The sequence below is a fragment of the Pocillopora damicornis genome, chromosome 5, assembly GCF_964200805.1.
Source record: "Pocillopora damicornis chromosome 5, jaPocDami1.2, whole genome shotgun sequence".
Taxonomy (NCBI): domain Eukaryota; kingdom Metazoa; phylum Cnidaria; class Anthozoa; order Scleractinia; family Pocilloporidae; genus Pocillopora; species Pocillopora damicornis.
In genome coordinates, this window is record NC_142674.1 from 2,186,085 (window position 1) to 2,202,926 (window position 16,842).

Below are 16,842 nucleotides of genomic sequence, written 5' to 3' on the forward strand. Positions count from 1 at the left end.
TTCACCGAATCAGATCTAATCTAATCTAACTAATCACAAGTAAAAATATAACTAGTCGCGTCTTGATCACGTGAGTTTTTCTCTGCTTGAGCTCGGCTGCATTTGATAACTCTGGCTTTTTCGTGGCTTCCTGCGGTTTCTCTCTTACTTTTGATTTGCCGTCATATTTATCCCTGGCCTTTAGTTTTACAACAGTCAAACGAAAATCACACTAACTTTTTCATTTCTTTTAGTTCCGCCAGAATTTACCCGCAAGCCAGCTGACCAAACTGTTACTGAAGGCAACAAAGTCACTTTTCACTGCACTGCAAACGGTAACCCTGCACCTGAAATAAAGTGGGTCAAAGGTGAAACGACTTTGGCGTTGGGAGGTACACTGACGTTTGAGGCAAGTAGGAATCACTCAGGAACGTATTTGTGTGTGGCTGAGAATGGTTTGGACGAGGAAGTCAAAACAAGTGCTAATCTTGATGTGTTGTGTGAGTATCTAAAGATATTGCAATTATCTGAATGAAAGTAGGATTGACGGCCATTGAAGCTACCGTATAGTTGGAGGAATTTCTTTCACTGATACTTTTACTTTGCAGAAAAGAAAACGCGCTTCAAATGCAGTTTCGGACTGCATTTCAGAATTATGTATGTCGGTTTTAAGTAATTTTTTCTTTTTACCATGAAAACAGCGATAATCATCAATGAACTTTCTTACATCCTGACTAATTTTCACATAAATCTCTTTCGCAAAATGTATCATTTTGTAGAAGTTAGTCTGGGAAAGAACCTTGTCGACTAAATAGGGCCAAAGCCATCTCAACTTAGTTGAAGACTGCTTTTTCTAAGGATATCAGAGGCTATGTTAGTGGATATGGCATGATAATTTTAGGCAACAGTATTCATATAAGCAAAGGGGGTAAGTTTCTAAAGAAACTGTGGTGCAGCATCAGTGGGAGAGTATAATGGGTAATTTGGTGTTAACAACTGAGTTGAAACGTAAATTAGCCACCGTAAGTAAAGGCTGACGCTTCGAGCGTTAGCCCTTCGTCAGAGCGATTGGAATCGCTAAATTGCCTAGTATTCATGTTAAGTCGATTATTGTAAATTGGTAAACCCATGGGGAGAAGTGATAAGTTAAAAAGCTTAATCATTGTTCTGTATTTTTACGTGTTTCTTCTCATAGTTCCACCAACTGTTACCACAAAGCCTATCAACAAGACTATCACTGAGGGTACCAGGGCAACGTTCTATTGTAATGCTACAGGAAACCCAATCCCGAAGATTACATGGGTGAGGGATGGGGTAGCTGTTGCTCAAGGAGACACACTGAGCTTTGAAACGAACAGGAATCAATCCGGGGAATATTGGTGTTTAGCAGGGAATGGACTGAGTCCTAATGCAACTGCCAGTGCAAATCTTGATGTGCAATGTGAGTACACTTTATAGAGTGTTAAACCTAATGCTCCCTCCTGTTTTACGACGATGTCAATAAAACCCTTCCCAAAATGGCGACCGAAATGACAAATTTCCTCTGTGGAAAAAATGCGGTAGTAATCCTCATGAAAAGAAAGTACACAATTCCAGCTGTACAAATTGAAAATGGGATGTCACGGCAACACTTTTTTGCGAATATTTTACGATTTGAAATTGTGTATCTTTACTGACGTTCAGGTGACTGGGGGTTTGGCGCGAGCCTCACACGTTTATTTTGACTAGCTTCCTTGTGCTAAGTGTTCCGTGTAGAAATCTGGTCATGGCACTAACTCTCTATCCCAAAAGATGCAACTAGAATAAATCGTTGTATTCCTATAGTACTGAGTTTGTATTCCTTTATTATTTATATCCTGAGTTATATTGCGTGCGAGCGAAAGGCGCACTAAAAACATTATTCCCAACAGTTCCCCCAGGATTTACAACCAAACCAACAGACAAAACTGTTACTGAAGGCAACAGTGTGCGTTTCCACTGCGCCGCAAATGGTAATCCATCACCGAATATAAAGTGGGTTAAAGGTGAAAAGACTGTGGGTTTTGGAGATAGTCTAACGTTTGAGGCAAGTAGGAATCATTCGGGACTTTACATGTGTTTGGCGGATAATGGTTTGGATATGGAAATCAAAGCAACTGCTAACCTTGATGTGTTATGTGAGTATAAATCATATGACAGTTAATTGCATAGAAGTGCGGCGAACATTTATCAAAAACTTGATATTTTTTCCTATTGGAAAAGATGAAAAATGTGCGTTTGAAATAAGATTTTGAACTGAATTACATGCATTTTGTAAGTTTTAAGCAATTATTTACGGTGAAAAAAATTCGATGAAGATTTCGGTCATTCAAAGAATAACGAGGATAGAAGTGATTGTAAGAATAACATCCACGTTTTTCTAACGTCATTTAGCAAGTAGAAAGGAGCGAAGATACAACTATCGATCACGTAGATGTCGGTGAAATAACATACTTTCTCCTGTTTCTGAAATACAATACAATATCCTCTCTAACGTTGAAAGCACTAACAGGGCAGCGCACGTATCGTATAGTTGGTAAAAAACAATAAAATAACTTTTTGGCATAGCTCAGATGAATACGATGAATCAACAGAATATCTCAAACTAGATAAATTATCCTTACATGAAGGCTTCAGGTACGGAAAATTTTATCCTTGTTCCTGCCTCTGTGTCCACAGATTTGTTGAAAAGTTTCATGTTTTTCGTAACTTTTCGCGTGATTCCGTTCGTTTTATATTATTTCAATGAAATTTTGCGCGGTCGTTCGGCAAATATTGATCATTCTGCGCATGCCCGACGTTTGACCGCTGTGTAATTTTCTTTCTCGTTGTTCTTAACCAGATGGACCAAGTCTGACGACAAGACCAACGGATCAGACCGTTGTTGAGGGTGCTACAGTCACGTTCAGCTGTTATTCCATTGGTAATCCTGTGCCAGATATTGTATGGATAAAAGATGGAAAGACTGTGGCGACAGGAAACATACTGAGCTTTGAAACGTCAAGAAATCAGTCTGGGAAATATTGGTGCTCGGCTAAGAATGATCTTAAGACTGTGAACACAAGTGTCAATCTTGATGTGCAATGTAAGTGTAGCTATACTTTCGTTATCACTAGCTAGGTGAGTGATTTGATGCTTCAAAAACTAGCTGCTACCACGGGTTTATCGCTGCGATCAATGTATAAGTTGAACCCTTGATTTTGTCCGTCTTTTCTGGCGTCCACTTCTGTTGCATGTACAAGAATTGTGAATTTCACAAAAATTCTCTGTCTCACATGTCAAACTGTCACTGCGATTTGTACCCCTGACGAGTCGCAGCCAGTACGACCTTTTTTGCTTTTTCATCGCAATTTTTTTCGGGCTTCACTTACGAACAGCTTCACGTTTTCACGTGTTGGCACGAAAAAAAATTCCAAGCGAGAAAGATCCGAGCTACAAGTTCCTTGTGAGCCGAGCGTGAACTGATACGAGGATGGGACCCAGTCTACTCTCTGCTTACTTCTTTTGCGTTCGCCGTTTCTTTTTTCGTCCCTGGGAACTTTTTCATAGGCTAAATAGATTAAATGATTACAAAAAGAGCTTCAGTTAAGATTATATTTAACTGTCGAAGACCGCAGGGACAAAACGATGTATATATATATTTTGCAGTTCCCCCCAGTTTTACCTCAAAACCAGTCGACCAAACTGTTAAGGAGGGAGATGAAACCACTCTCCATTGCACTGCCACGGGTAACCCCACACCAAATATAACGTGGATTAAAGATGGGATGGCTGTGGCTTTTGGAGAGACATTCAAATTTTCAGCGAACAGAACTAAGTCTGGAACATATTGGTGTTCTGTGGAGAATGGACTGAATGTCTCTGTCAATACAAGTGCCTCGCTTGATGTCCAATGTATGTATCTTTCGCGGAATGAATTTTTTTATAACCCTTTACACCCTTGCATCTGTATGCATATTCTCCATACTGTTCTCTATACATTTCCCAAGGTGCTGACAAGGAGAAGTTGTTTAACAATCAAGAGCTTCTTTAGTTGGTGATCATTTCCTTAATTCTTGTGACCTTAACGTTTGATTCAGGAATGATGTTTTACGGAAAAGAAAAAAACATTTCATTTGAGCGTTAGGAGTAATCCACAACCAATCACGACTTAGTCAGTTGTGTTTTCCCGCAATAGACGCGGCCTCCCCAAAAGAAACGTTGTTAGGAATGAAACGATTATTATTGAGTTCTTATAGCCGAAGTGAGACATTCCAAAATTCTCAAAGCGTGGCTTAGGCTATTTGAACAAATATCTTTTGACCCAGCCTTGAATTAGAACCGAAGCGAGAATCTTTCTTGTAGCGTCTGTATTGCCAGCCAAGCAAAAGAGTATTAGAGCTTGGAGCTCGACAATATGCTGGTCATACACTGATCTGAAAGAGTCATATTGAGGATAAGAATCTTTTTTCCTTTTTGTGGCCTACCTTTTTTTTCTAGTTCCACCAAGTTGTGTGGTAACTCCAAAGTCGCACTCTGTCATCGAGGGCCAAGTCGCGTCATTCCTTTGCAGTGCCACGGGGAACCCAAGTCCAGATCTTACATGGTATAAAGATGGGATTTTTGTGGCTTCAGGAGACACTCTGACATTTACAGCCAACAGGAATCAATCTGGACAGTACTGGTGTTCAGCGGAAAACATTTTTAACGAGACTGCCAGAGCTAGTGGAAATCTCGAAGTACACTGTAAGAGCTGGTGACTTTTATATTTGCGCGTGCACTTGTTTGCTAGTTTTGTTGCGACAAAACTAGCAGTTATATCGAGCATACTTACATTTGCCATCTTTAGACGACAAATTAAGATCTTTCCCTGATTCTACGGTAGAAGAGCGTTGTATCAATATATTTTTAAAGACGCAAAATATTCTCTATTTCATCAGGGGAAAATATTTCCTATGAAATCTCGAACAATCGTCCCTCAGTCCTGAGTATGTCTCTCCCTAATTTTCTACCACTGTGTTAAAGATGATTTGATTATGGGCGAGGCCATTACGTTCCAGATATTTACCGGGAAGTCGGTCGGTATGGGAAAAAGTATGGCCGAGGTCTTGAGTACCGCCCGCTGCTGAAGAACGAAGGCTGTACTCGAGACCAAGGCCACAGTTTTTATCTGAGACGGACCGACTGCCTACTAAATACCTTGCACGCAATGGCCTCGCACACTATCAAATTTCCTTTAACACTGTGGTAGAACAGTAGAGAGAGACACACAATTGGTTTATATTTTCTGCTTTGCCTTGAATGACGCTGAAAGAAATCCGAACGGTTGTCCGTATTGTAAAAATCTGGACCAATTATAAGCGGGTGATTAGCCAAACAAATACAAGGATTAAAGATTCTGGGATTATGAGATGCTTCAGAAAATTATAGTTTGATGTGTGACAAGCGTCCTTCAAACCTTGTGCTCGCTTTATTCCAGTTAAACCAGAAAATACCCGTCTAACAGTGACTCCAGACGTCTCCGATCGTGTCAAATTTGGCAGCTCTGTGAAGTTCACCTGTACCGCGGAATCACGTCCAACTGTGGAAGTGTATAATTTTTACCGCGACCAATTGTTGCTTGGAAGCAACATTAGTGGTATTTATGAAGTTCAGCTACAAAGAAGCGGTCGGTATTCCTGTGTGCCCGTCAACCGCGCAGGAAATGGAACAGAATCCTCGATAAACATTGCCGTGGATGGTAAGATGTGTGATAAACTGTTTTCAAAAATATATATATATATTTTCCTAATGACCTCTGCCATCAAATTGGCAGGCCTAAGTAAATAGAAATCGTTACGCAACCCGCCCAGTCTTTTACGTGGTGTTTTTCATTATGATTTTGGAAAGAATTAAGTGAACGGGGTCTTACGGGTCACGCACACCAAAAAATGAATTATTTCTTTTTACACTTTCAGTTCAGAAGCCATATTTCCCCGAGCTGGTCCCTCCGGTTTACCTGTTTAAGGACAGCCAGGCTCGGTTACCTTGCAAGCCTGCGGGGGAACCGCAGCCAACAGTGAAGTGGTTTAAGGATGGTGTAGCAATTAGTTACGGACAGAACGCAAGCTACAGACTTCAAGCAAACGGCACCTTGATTATAGACAAAGTGGAAAATGGCAACGCTGGGAAGTATACCTGTATGGCTGAAAACTTCTTGGGGAAAGCAAATGTAACAGCTCGAGGAATTTTGCTTGGTAAGGCAAAGCTGGCAACTTATATTAATGGGTGTGATGATCTGTCCTCCATTGATTTCTTGATTTCCGCAGTTTAACACTGTGGTTGTAATTCGTTCTGCTAAGTGTACGCATCCTTGAAGTGTGTATGTCGAACTCACCTTGTGCACAGCCGTCTGTTATTTTTACAACCATTTTTATATGTTGTGTTCTAGCTGCGACGATCCTTGTTTTTAAAACAGGTGTTTATCAACCGGCTCATAGATGTATTTATTTTATTTTTTCGTGCTTTGTGACAGAGAGGACGAAGATCTTTATGAGACCTCCACAAACCCAGACAGTCAGTCAGGGTACAAACGTGGAATTAAAATGCAACGCGACTGCGGATCCTTCTTTGGAGTTGAGATATATTTGGAAAAAAGACGGCATTGAAGTCGTTACTGGCTCAAAGCCAGAAAATGTGTTGAGGATCTCAAACATCTCTGTTGACGAGGCTGGTATTTACACATGTGTAGCATTCACACCAGAACCCAAGAGATCAGAAGACAGCGTCTCCGCCATTGTTTCCATTATAGGTACTTTTCATGATTGGATTTATTGTATATATTGGTTTAGAAAACGCGGTGGATTGGATCCCAGATTGCAAAGTTTCGGATCCAGGCCTAGCAGGGTCATTTGTGTCGCGTTCTTGGGCAGGAAACTTTTCCATCACAGAGACTCTCTCTCTCCCCCCGCCCATGTGGATAGGAATGCGTATTGACAAACTGTAAGGGAAATCTTACAAATCTGTAAGTGGGGGGGAGGGGGGGGGGGGCTGGGTGGATAAATGTTAGCAAAATGTTTTGCGCTGTCCACCGGATATAGATGTATTTAGTGGATAGCGTTATCCACACTTCGAACAACCGGAGCCAGGTGTATAAAAAAGGTATATGTCAGTAAATATTCAAGGGAAATATGGCAGGATTAGTACAAAAAATAATTTTTATTTCAGATATTCTTGCTTTTTTTGAGTTACCATTCTTTCCCAGTCTTTTCTGTCTTCATCTTAATAGCAGAGTTTTCCCAAATACAACGGCAAATCGGAAATCTCGTTCTTTCTCCTTTTTTTTTTTATAAGCCCGTGAGAAAAAAGGCGATTGATTGTGCAGCAAAGTTAGATGCTGCCGCCAAAACACGATGTTTAGATTGAAGGTAGTTGATGGTTGGATAATTATAAGTTGATACGCTTTACTTTTTAATTTATCAAATAATTATTTGTTTTTCATCACAGGTGTTCCACCTCCTCCGGAAAATCTTCAGATAACTGATTGCTATGACAGGGCACCCATTCTATCATGGACTCCTGTGGCCTCAAACAACGCCCCTATCACTCAATATCTGATTTATCAAGAATCGAATCACAACCCAACCGTCTTCAAACTTCATAATGTCGCTGACCCTAACGTTACATCTTTTCAATTAAGCCTCCCTGGCTGGACCAATCTACGTTTCCGTGTAAGGGCAGTCAACGACTTTGGAGCAGGCCGCCCCAGTCTGTCAACTGCGAAAGGGGCTTGTGAAACACCCTCCGTAGGTATGTTTTCAATGAACGTAAGGTTGGTTTTCACTATCGTTGGAGTCATATTAGGAGTCGTTAATTACCTGAAGTGCAGAGCGGTAAGATTTAGTGGAAATGCAAGCGTTGGAATAGTAAGCAGAGTATCGATGCTGCTGACAGCTTTGTCGCTTATGAGAAACGGCTTATGTCGCTCGAGAAACGGCCTGTATGCACTGCCTTGACCATCTCACCACAGCTTAAATACTTTAGTGCTAAATCTCCTGCCCTTGTAAAGATCATTTCAGATTTCCAACTGTTTTCCAGAATTCCCAATCTTAAAGCCGGCCATGGTAAGAGCTGGGACAACCAATTAGGTAACCTGCCTGTTCTGTCTTGGCATCCCAACCGTCATTTGTGCTTTTTCACGAGACAGTTTTAATTTCAGAACCTTTGTTACTTTGTATTGCTTTTCATATTAAGGGTTGATTATAACAACTTGTTGAAATTTATTTATTCTGAATTAATAGCACCAGAGAATCCCCCAAATAATTTAAGAGGAGTACCTGGAAATGCAAATGAGCTGGTCATTTATTGGGACGTAAGTATAATAATTCGACAAGATGTTCCTATTAATGTTGCATGGCATGTTGTAGGTGTGTTTTCGATGTTTTTTAGTCAGTCATTCAGTCAGTCAGTCATCTATTAGGCAGTCAGTCAGTCATTCATTCAGTCAGTCAATCATTCAGTTAGTCAATCAGTCAGTTAGTCAATCAGTCAGTCAGTCAGTCAGTCAGTCGGTCAGTCAGTCAGTCAGTCAGTCAATCAGTCAGTCAATCAGTCAGTCAGTTAGTCAATCAGTCAGTTAGTCAATCAGTCAGTCAGTTAGTCAATCAGTCAGTCATTTAGTCAGTCAATCAGTCAGTCAATCAGTCAGTCAGTCAGTTAGTCAATCAGTCAGTCATTTAGTCAGTCAATCAGTCAGTTAGTCAATCAGTCAGTCAGTTAGTCAATCAGTCCGTCAATCAGTCAATCAGTAAGTCAATCAGTCAATCAGTCAGTCAATCAGTCAGTCAATCAGTCAGTCAGTTAGTCAATCAGTCAGTCATTTAGTCAGTCAATCAGTCAGTCAGTCAGTTAGTCAATCAGTCAGTCAGTTAGTCAATCAGTCCGTCAATCAGTCAATCAGTCAGTCAATCAGTCAGCCAGTCAGTCAATCAGTCAGTCAGTCAGTTAGTCAATCAGTCCGTCAATCAGTCAATCAGTCAGTCAATCAGTCAGCCAGTCAGTCAATCAGTCAGTCAGTTAGTCAATCAGTCCGTCAATCAGTCAATCAGTCAGTCAATCAGTCAATCAGTCAGCCAGTCAGTCAGTCAGTCAATCAGTCAGTCAGTTAGTCAATCAGTCCGTCAATCAGTCAATCAGCTAGTCAATCAGTCAGTCAGTCAGTCAATCAGTCAGTCAGTTAGTCAATCAGTCAGTCAATCAGTCAGTCAGTCAATCAGTCAGTCAGTTAGTCAATCAGTCCGTCAATCAGTCAGTCAATCAGTCAATCAGTCAGTCAGTCAATCAGTCAGTCAGTTAGTCAATCAGTCAGTCAGTCAGTCAGTCAATCAGTCAGCCAGTCAGTCAATCAGTCAGTCAGTCAATCAGTCAGTCAATCAGTCAATCAGTCAGTCAATCAGTCAGTCAGTCAATCAGTCAGTCAGTCAATCAGTCAGTCAGTCAATCAGTCCGTCAATCAGTCAGTCAGTCAGTCAATCAGTCAGTCAGTCAATCAGTCAATCAGTCAGTCAAGCAGTCAATGAGTCAGTCAGTCAGCTGATCAGTCAGTCAGTCAGATGGTTGATGTCCAAGTCTGCTAGTCACTCAGTCAGTTGATAAGTCTGTCAAGCAGTCAGTTTGGTCAGCTGTCTCACTCAGCAGGTCAATCTCAATACACGTGTATCTTACTGCCGTTTCTTACCATCAGCCTATGCCACAAGAGGAATGGAACGCCCAGGGTTTCTATTACGTCATACAATACAGAAGAGTGAATGGACGGATTTCTGAATGGAGAGATGAGAAAATCGCTGACCCTGGAGTAAACATGTTTGATTTGTCTAATCCTGGTTACTATCAACTATGGGAATTCACAATACGCGCGGGTAATAACGAGGGATCTGGACCTGCCAGCCCTGTGGAAAGTGCGCACTCCGGTCAAAATGCCCCAGTTGTAAAACCAGAAAGTTCTGAAGTGGGAACGGTGTCTGACGATTCAGTGACTTTGAGCTGGGAACCTGTCACCGTGAAAAGAGGAAGTGTCGACGGATACAGGGTAAGTGATGGTGCAAAGAAGTATATTCCAGTAGAGCATAAACATTTGACCAGCATCTAATTTCTCCTTACAATAACACCTCTGAATCAAACAATAAGGTCATGAGAATGTTGAAAATGATCACAAACAAAAGAAATTCTTTCCGGTTTAACAAATTCATCGTGTCAGTCCCGCAGGAAATATATAGAGAGCAGTGTGGAGAATATTTATACCTATGTTGGGATGTAAAGGGTTAACAGTTAACTCTTCCGTATTCGCGAGAGTCCTCAATAGCTGGTTGTAACAGGTGATAAGTCCAACTTTGGAATTGAATTCGCCCCTCATTGGAACCACCCACGTGACGCACTTTTAATTCCTAGGGTCGACCAAAAATTAGATTTGCCAAACTTAATCAATTCCTAATTGAGTTGGCCGATATGTTCGAGTACATATAAAGTTCGACAAGTAAAACTGGGTCTAATAAATGTTCCATTATCTAATATTTTAGATTTATTACTGGGGTGAACCTCTCTCAGTCAGCTCAAGGAGAAAAAGACGAGCCATTCCTAGTACAGCCGAAAAATTCGAGGTCATAGGGGGCAGCAACACACAGGCTACAATTACTGGACTTAAACCATTCTCAGCTTATAGTGCTGCTGTAAAGGCTTTTAACTCTGGCGGTGAAGGACCAGAAAGTCCCATAATTAACTTTGAAACTTCGGAGAGTGGTAAGAGAATGCTGACTTCCGGAGAATTTGTCGGTTTAGCATTGAAAGTGATCCGTTGTTGCTTTGCTTTTGCTTTTGCTTTTGATTTTGCTTCGCTATGTGAATGGTGCTGTTGTACTATTTTACGACAATTACCTCGAGCGATACTTCAACACAAATTCTCCAAATTGTCGCAGCGAGATCTTCATTTGTCTATGGAGGAGAAAGAAATGATATCTCATTTTCTCCAGTAATAAGTGAGGAGAACATTTTTTGTTTCATGCTCGTAACTAATGGCGAAAAAGTACGTTCATTAAAGCAAGTTCCGTAAGCGTAAACGGCGAAGCAGATCCTGTGTTCTTTCGAGTACCTTTAGTAAGATTTTGCGATGTCTGTTTCGTTCTCTTCTCTCTCGGCCCATGGAAAAGTGAAAGGTAAATTTAGGCCATGTACGGCTAATTTGATCCCCGGCTTGTCGAAATAGTCTTGAGAGTAATGTGTTCTACTCATGTAATTTATACTAATGTTATTCTAATTATTTCTGTCTACCCGTGTAATTTATGCTAATGTTATTCTAATTATTTCTGTCTACCCGTGTAATTTATGCTAATGTTATTCTAATTATTCCGTCTACTCATGTAATTTATGCTAATATTATTCTAATTATTTCTGTCATTGTCAGAACCTGGTCCGCCATCAGACGTATTCATTGATGCATTCGATGAGTTCCTCCGGATCAGGTGGACACCGCCCCAGGAGCCAAATGGAATTATTAACGGCTATCGTGTGGGGTGGGCTGAGTACGACGGCTCCTCGCCTGAAAGAGTTGTTCTTTCTATGGAAGAAGTAGAAGTTACTGTGCGCACAATGTTGTTGAAAAACAAAAAATCTGAAACGAGCTATGTAGTGGAGGTGCAAGCCAAAACTAGTAAAGGATGGGGCCGCGGTTTAAGGAGGAATACAACAACTGTAAAGAAATCAGGTGGGAAAACTTAACAGTGATGAATCTGAGTAATTTAGTATTATCAACTGAGTTATAACGTAAATTGGCCATCGTAAAGAGTTTCAAAGCTGACGTTTCGAGCGCTAGCCCTGATTCGCTCTGACGAAAGGCTAACGCCCGAAACGTCAGCTTTGAAACTTTTCACAATGGCAAATTTACGTTATCAGCTCAGTTGATAATACTAAATTACTCTGTTATACTCTCCACCGACGCAGAAACATAGTTTCTTCAGAAACTTACCCTCTTTATTATTGATGAACGAGGCTTGAAACGAAGGATGAAGATTTGTGGCATCTCACCATAACTTTCCGACACTGAACTTCAAAACCTGACTGTCGTATTTTATCTGTGTGGCCAAAAATTCATTATTAGATATATACCTTCAAGACTCAAAAGGACATAAAAGAATTTATTGCAATAATAAATTCATGCTCAAGATCGATGTGTGTAAAACTCGTTAGTCTTCTTTCTGTTCATTCTTTGTTGATTGTTTGGTTTGTTTGGTTGATTCGTTTCCCATAAGCCAAGAAAATACCTATCAAAACCGACTAGTCACAGCCAATAGGCCATTTTACTGTTGTGTACTTAGTTGCCAAGCCTTTGCTTTGGAGTGAGGCTGAAGGTGACCTGGTTGTGATAGAGACCAGTATCTAGTTGGCATGATAACAAAGTAATTTGCGTTTGAAAAGTAGGAAGGTTTGTATCATAACCAGGTCAACCTTAGCCTCACTCCTGTTCAAAGGCTTGGCAACCAAGCATGCAACCGTACAAAGGACTATTGGGTATTGCAGCTATTACAACAAAGGCAAAACAGGTCTATCGTTTTTAATTCGATTGACAAACAACTCCTCAGATTGACTAAAGATGGCTTTCGCTAAGGTTTTCGAACGCCACCAACTGTCGCCGGAAATAGTTCTTTTTTTTTTTTAAACTACCTTCACCTGGGAGATCAAACTAAATGATTTACCTAACTTTGCCTCCTTACGTTTTCAGCTCCTGCCAAACCGCTGAAGCCCACCGTTAAACAGATACCAGGCAAAAACGCGTTTAATGTTACCTACAACTTTGCTGTCGGAGGAGGCTGGACACTCGAGTTCAAAGTTTGGTACAGAAAAGAAGGTAAACGAAATGCTTTTTTTGATATAATCGTATTACTTTATACCTTCTTCTCTCTCAGCTGAAAATCACTGGGCTGTGATCAGCCTGCTCTAAATTTTAAATTCTCCACACTCCTTTTCTTACTACTTCCTTAACCCTTTAGTTCCCAAGATCTCATTAGTAATTCTCCTTACTGTCTGCCATACAATTCTTAGGATTTCAATTTGGAGAATTTGGTATTGGATCAACTAATAATCCCTTATTGATATTTTTCTTTATTCTCATCACTTCTATGCTTGATATTGTGTTGAGATTGTAAGGAGAAATTCCCTTTCAGTCACTCTTGGGAGGTAAAGGGTTGAAACTCTTTTTAAGTTTAAGGTGGAAAAATATTTTCCTAGATAGTTTCCCAGTTCCCCTTTCCTAAAATGTAGAACTAAAAATATGTTCGAAAACTGATTTCGTCTCGGAGGCGTCTGAAGGTCTGATAACTGTCTTTTTTTTTAGCAGCAGAAGGGGAGACATATCAGGATACAGCTTGGGTAGATCATTCCGAAAGGAGATGGACTGTGATCGACGATCTGAAACCAGACAAGTATGAATTGAAGACTGTGGCTAGGAACAAAGTTGGGATGAGTGCAGAAAGCGACCTCACGTTTGCGGACCTCGAGAACGTAGAGATAATAGACGTTGGTGAGAATTCATGTTATGATTTCCTTATTGGGCGTATCCCTCTTTCTCTCTCTCTCTTTCTCTCTTAAGATCTTCCCAGTGATTCTCCTTACTATCTACCATATATTTCTCTTAATGTTATTTGTGAGAATTTGGTCCAAAGTCAGACAGTTTTCCTTAGTTGATATTTTTCTTTCATCTCATCAACTGTCCTCCCGTCAGTGTAGTGATATCGCGAGAAGAATTCACTTGTTAATCCCCCTTGGGAGTGAGTGAAGGGTTAAAGCCGCTCTCAATACTCTCCTTTGAGTTCTTGTTGGACACACGTGAAGTCGGTTTGTTTGAAGGGGGAGTGAAAAAAAATGGAAAATTGTGCTAATCTCTCCCCAAACCTCACTCGACTGTGGTGACGATTACAGCTAAGGGTTTCCAAACGTCCGTCACCACTTCTGACAACAGTCCCTCTCAGGGCTTCCCTCACCAGCACGATCAGAGTACACAATCAAGTGTTACTCCCGTGTTCAACTCATTAAACGTTTAACCTCTCTCTCAATTGCAGCTGAGCAGAAAAGTCCATCCACCTATAATTCCGATTGGTTCATCACAGTCGTTATCATCGGAGCTATTGTTGTTCTTCTTATTGTAATTGTCGTTGTGGTCAAACAATGCCGGAAGAGGCGTAGCGAAAATTTACATGGTAAGGTCTTCTTATAAGAAACCCTAACCTTGTCCTACAAAATTCATAAGGGCTTAACATGAGAACTAATGTTACAATTGTTGTCACTTTCATAATTTCAAGGAAAGTCTTTCCCCAATAATCTTTTGATTTTGAATTCTCGAAAGGATAATTGGAGGCAGTTATTTGACCTTCACAGCAGAACTAGGATAACTTTTTGCGCTAGTAATGTGTTTAAGACCTTTTACACTCGGTTAAAAATTTCGGCCTAGAACATTTCTCATTTTTCGTTACAATTAAGCTGATTGGTGTTGAATGATTACGGCGTTGTTGTTCAAAAGAAAAAAAAAGGGATGGGACAAAAAATTGTTTTTGAGTGGCGATTTATCGAGCACTCATCTTCTATTTGAGGAAAATGTGTAAACAAAAAAGCAATTTCATTAATTAAAGAACAAAATGTCAAGAAATCCTAGTTGATGGAAGGCAATCGAATCAATTACTTACAAAGTTGAAGACTACTGGGAAAGGCAAATCCAATTGAGTGGTGCAATGGAGGAGTGTAGCGCCTTGAAATAATCATTCACGCTGCCTCAACTTAGCAAACAGATTCCTTGTTGTTATGCGTTGTTTAGTAATAGATCACGGATGACTTCAATATGCGATAAGTACAAACAAAATGCATACGAGGCGCATATGTCTTTTTGTGGTCTATAACTGTACAGTCCCAAGGTAACAGACTCTGTTGGTTAAAATAGTAGAATGACGGCAATGGTGACGTCATCTTTCTGTCCTGCAACACCATGAATGAGATCGTAAGTAAAAACTAATCAAATAGCGTATGTAACTTCGCTTATTACATGAATCTAGAAATAAAATAACAACGAAAGTATGCCAGAGATGATCCTCTACTGAGCGTGTTTTTGTTATTGACAGAGTCCGATAAAGAAAAGGAAGCCAGTCAAGAAAATCCAAAACCCATCGACTTTAAACCGCGCGAGGACTGGAGAACAAGACTTGAACGTGTGGACGAAGCTGACAGCGAAAGCCACGACAGCTTGGATGAATATGGCGGAGGAGGAGCATATTTTTCAGAAGATGGCTCCTTCGTGGGTGAATTTGACTCAAAGAAAAGCGATACTCCGCATGAAGAAGTTCAAGATCCAGCTGTGTAACACTGAGAAGTCTTAGATTTCCCTCTACTGAGTCTTTCGAGTGTTAACATGCAGAATAATTTAAAAATTAAATTTGCAACCGTTTAGCACCGTTGCAAGTTGAGAGAGTTTAAACTCAGAGTTGGAAGTGATAGATATTTCGTTACTTTTGATTCACAATGCTATGCGAGGGGTGAAGAAAAACCACGCTAGCCTCTCAAACAGTTGGACTCGATAAAAAACTACTCACTGCTTTTGAGATTTTATTTTATTTTTTGACGATTATAGGTTTACAAACGAAACTTAAAAAGTGTTTAGTCGTAGAACATCATGTTCCTTTGTAGAGAAAATCAAACCTGTTTGCACTCGAAGAGTCAGAAACTCTGTCAATTTTTCTTATCTTATGTTTTGGGAGTTCAAACTCTCCAACAGGCACTGCGGGCTCGGTTGTTTGTTTGAGAGGAAATTGTTTCAGAAAAAAGGTTTTCTTCCCATATTGTTAGACAGTTATCACTAACTGCTTGTCTTAGTTTTAAAACTGATTTATTTCAAGTTTGGTAGCATTCCTCTGAGTAGAATGACACCGTTATTGGGAAAGTGGTGTCGCCAGGATTGGTCGGTTTGATTTTTTCTTTCTTTCTATTTTTACTGCACGAAAGAAGTAGATTTGGCAGGCTCAAGTCAGCTTCAACTTTCGTGTTCGCGGGAACAAAGTGAGCACCCGCGAAGAAGTGTGAATTACTTTTCATCTCAGCCAATCAGGTGTAAGACTAAACTAAATGTTGTTTCGCTGGCGCTAATTTTCCCGCGCTATATCTCTACTGCCTCTCGCTTTCCGATTGCTTCGACTTCCTTTTTGGCCATTTGTGATTGGCTAAGAATATGAACAAGTATAGCATTCAGTCTCCCAGTTGACAACTTGTAGGAAATTTAACACACAGTGAAGGGACACAACTGTCCTATGTTTTGATACAGGAGTTAGTTATTTAATTTACTCGTGTTTTTTTTTAAAGGAAATTTAGTGTAAGAAATTGTTATAGTAAATGGTTTACTTACGATTTTTAACAATTTTAGCATAGTCCTATTTTGCCAAGTCTTGAAGATTCCCTGTAAAACTTCTGTGGTAAAGAATGATTTAATACCACCAAGAGATATTGGATAGTGATAGATGCAGGCTGTAGTTTCTGCTGACAAGGTTCTGTGCTTCCAGAATTAAAATTGGCTATCTGTTGTACACCGCTGCTTTCAGTTACTAAAGGTTTGCTAAAATCTAAGCGCTTAGAGTTAAGGATTTCTGCTTTCAAATATATATTAGCTAATGGCCGTAGGAGTTAGATTCTCAAATTTATCTGCTTGCCTTATATAATGAGCCGCTAAATTAGTCGTAAGTTTATCTGCTATTATTGCTTTATTTAAATTGATAAAAGAACATGTTACTTTGGTTAATTTTCCATGAATAAAAAAATGCCATAACGCTTAGTTAATAAAGATGAATTCCAAAATATCCTGTCTTC

At 40.1% G+C, this 16,842-nt stretch overlaps 1 protein-coding gene across 13 annotated transcripts in view; it reads left to right on the forward strand.

Annotated features, from left to right (window-relative positions):
* The window catches only part of LOC113686605 (hemicentin-2), an 85,187-nt gene extending 68,355 nt beyond the window's left edge, over positions 1–16,832 (forward strand). For 10 of the 13 annotated variants that reach the window (XM_089207245.1, XM_089207256.1, XM_089207258.1 and 7 more), the window contains 18 exons: positions 234–479; positions 1,175–1,420; positions 1,890–2,135; positions 2,840–3,082; positions 3,646–3,891; positions 4,477–4,722; positions 5,456–5,716; positions 5,934–6,212; positions 6,491–6,766; positions 7,462–7,764; positions 8,256–8,326; positions 9,698–10,042; positions 10,530–10,749; positions 11,411–11,710; positions 12,725–12,850; positions 13,337–13,522; positions 14,061–14,198; positions 15,111–16,832. In XM_089207245.1, coding sequence (XP_089063371.1) covers positions 234–479; positions 1,175–1,420; positions 1,890–2,135; positions 2,840–3,082; positions 3,646–3,891; positions 4,477–4,722; positions 5,456–5,716; positions 5,934–6,212; positions 6,491–6,766; positions 7,462–7,764; positions 8,256–8,326; positions 9,698–10,042; positions 10,530–10,749; positions 11,411–11,710; positions 12,725–12,850; positions 13,337–13,522; positions 14,061–14,198; positions 15,111–15,349 — 4,217 coding nt within the window. In that variant the 3' untranslated portion in view covers positions 15,350–16,832. The remainder of the gene's footprint in view (positions 1–233; positions 480–1,174; positions 1,421–1,889; positions 2,136–2,839; positions 3,083–3,645; positions 3,892–4,476; positions 4,723–5,455; positions 5,717–5,933; positions 6,213–6,490; positions 6,767–7,461; positions 7,765–8,255; positions 8,327–9,697; positions 10,043–10,529; positions 10,750–11,410; positions 11,711–12,724; positions 12,851–13,336; positions 13,523–14,060; positions 14,199–15,110) is intronic. The other 3 variants (XM_089207251.1, XM_089207257.1, XM_089207252.1) reach the window with 2 other exon arrangements.
* Positions 16,833–16,842: the final 10 nt, after the last annotated feature.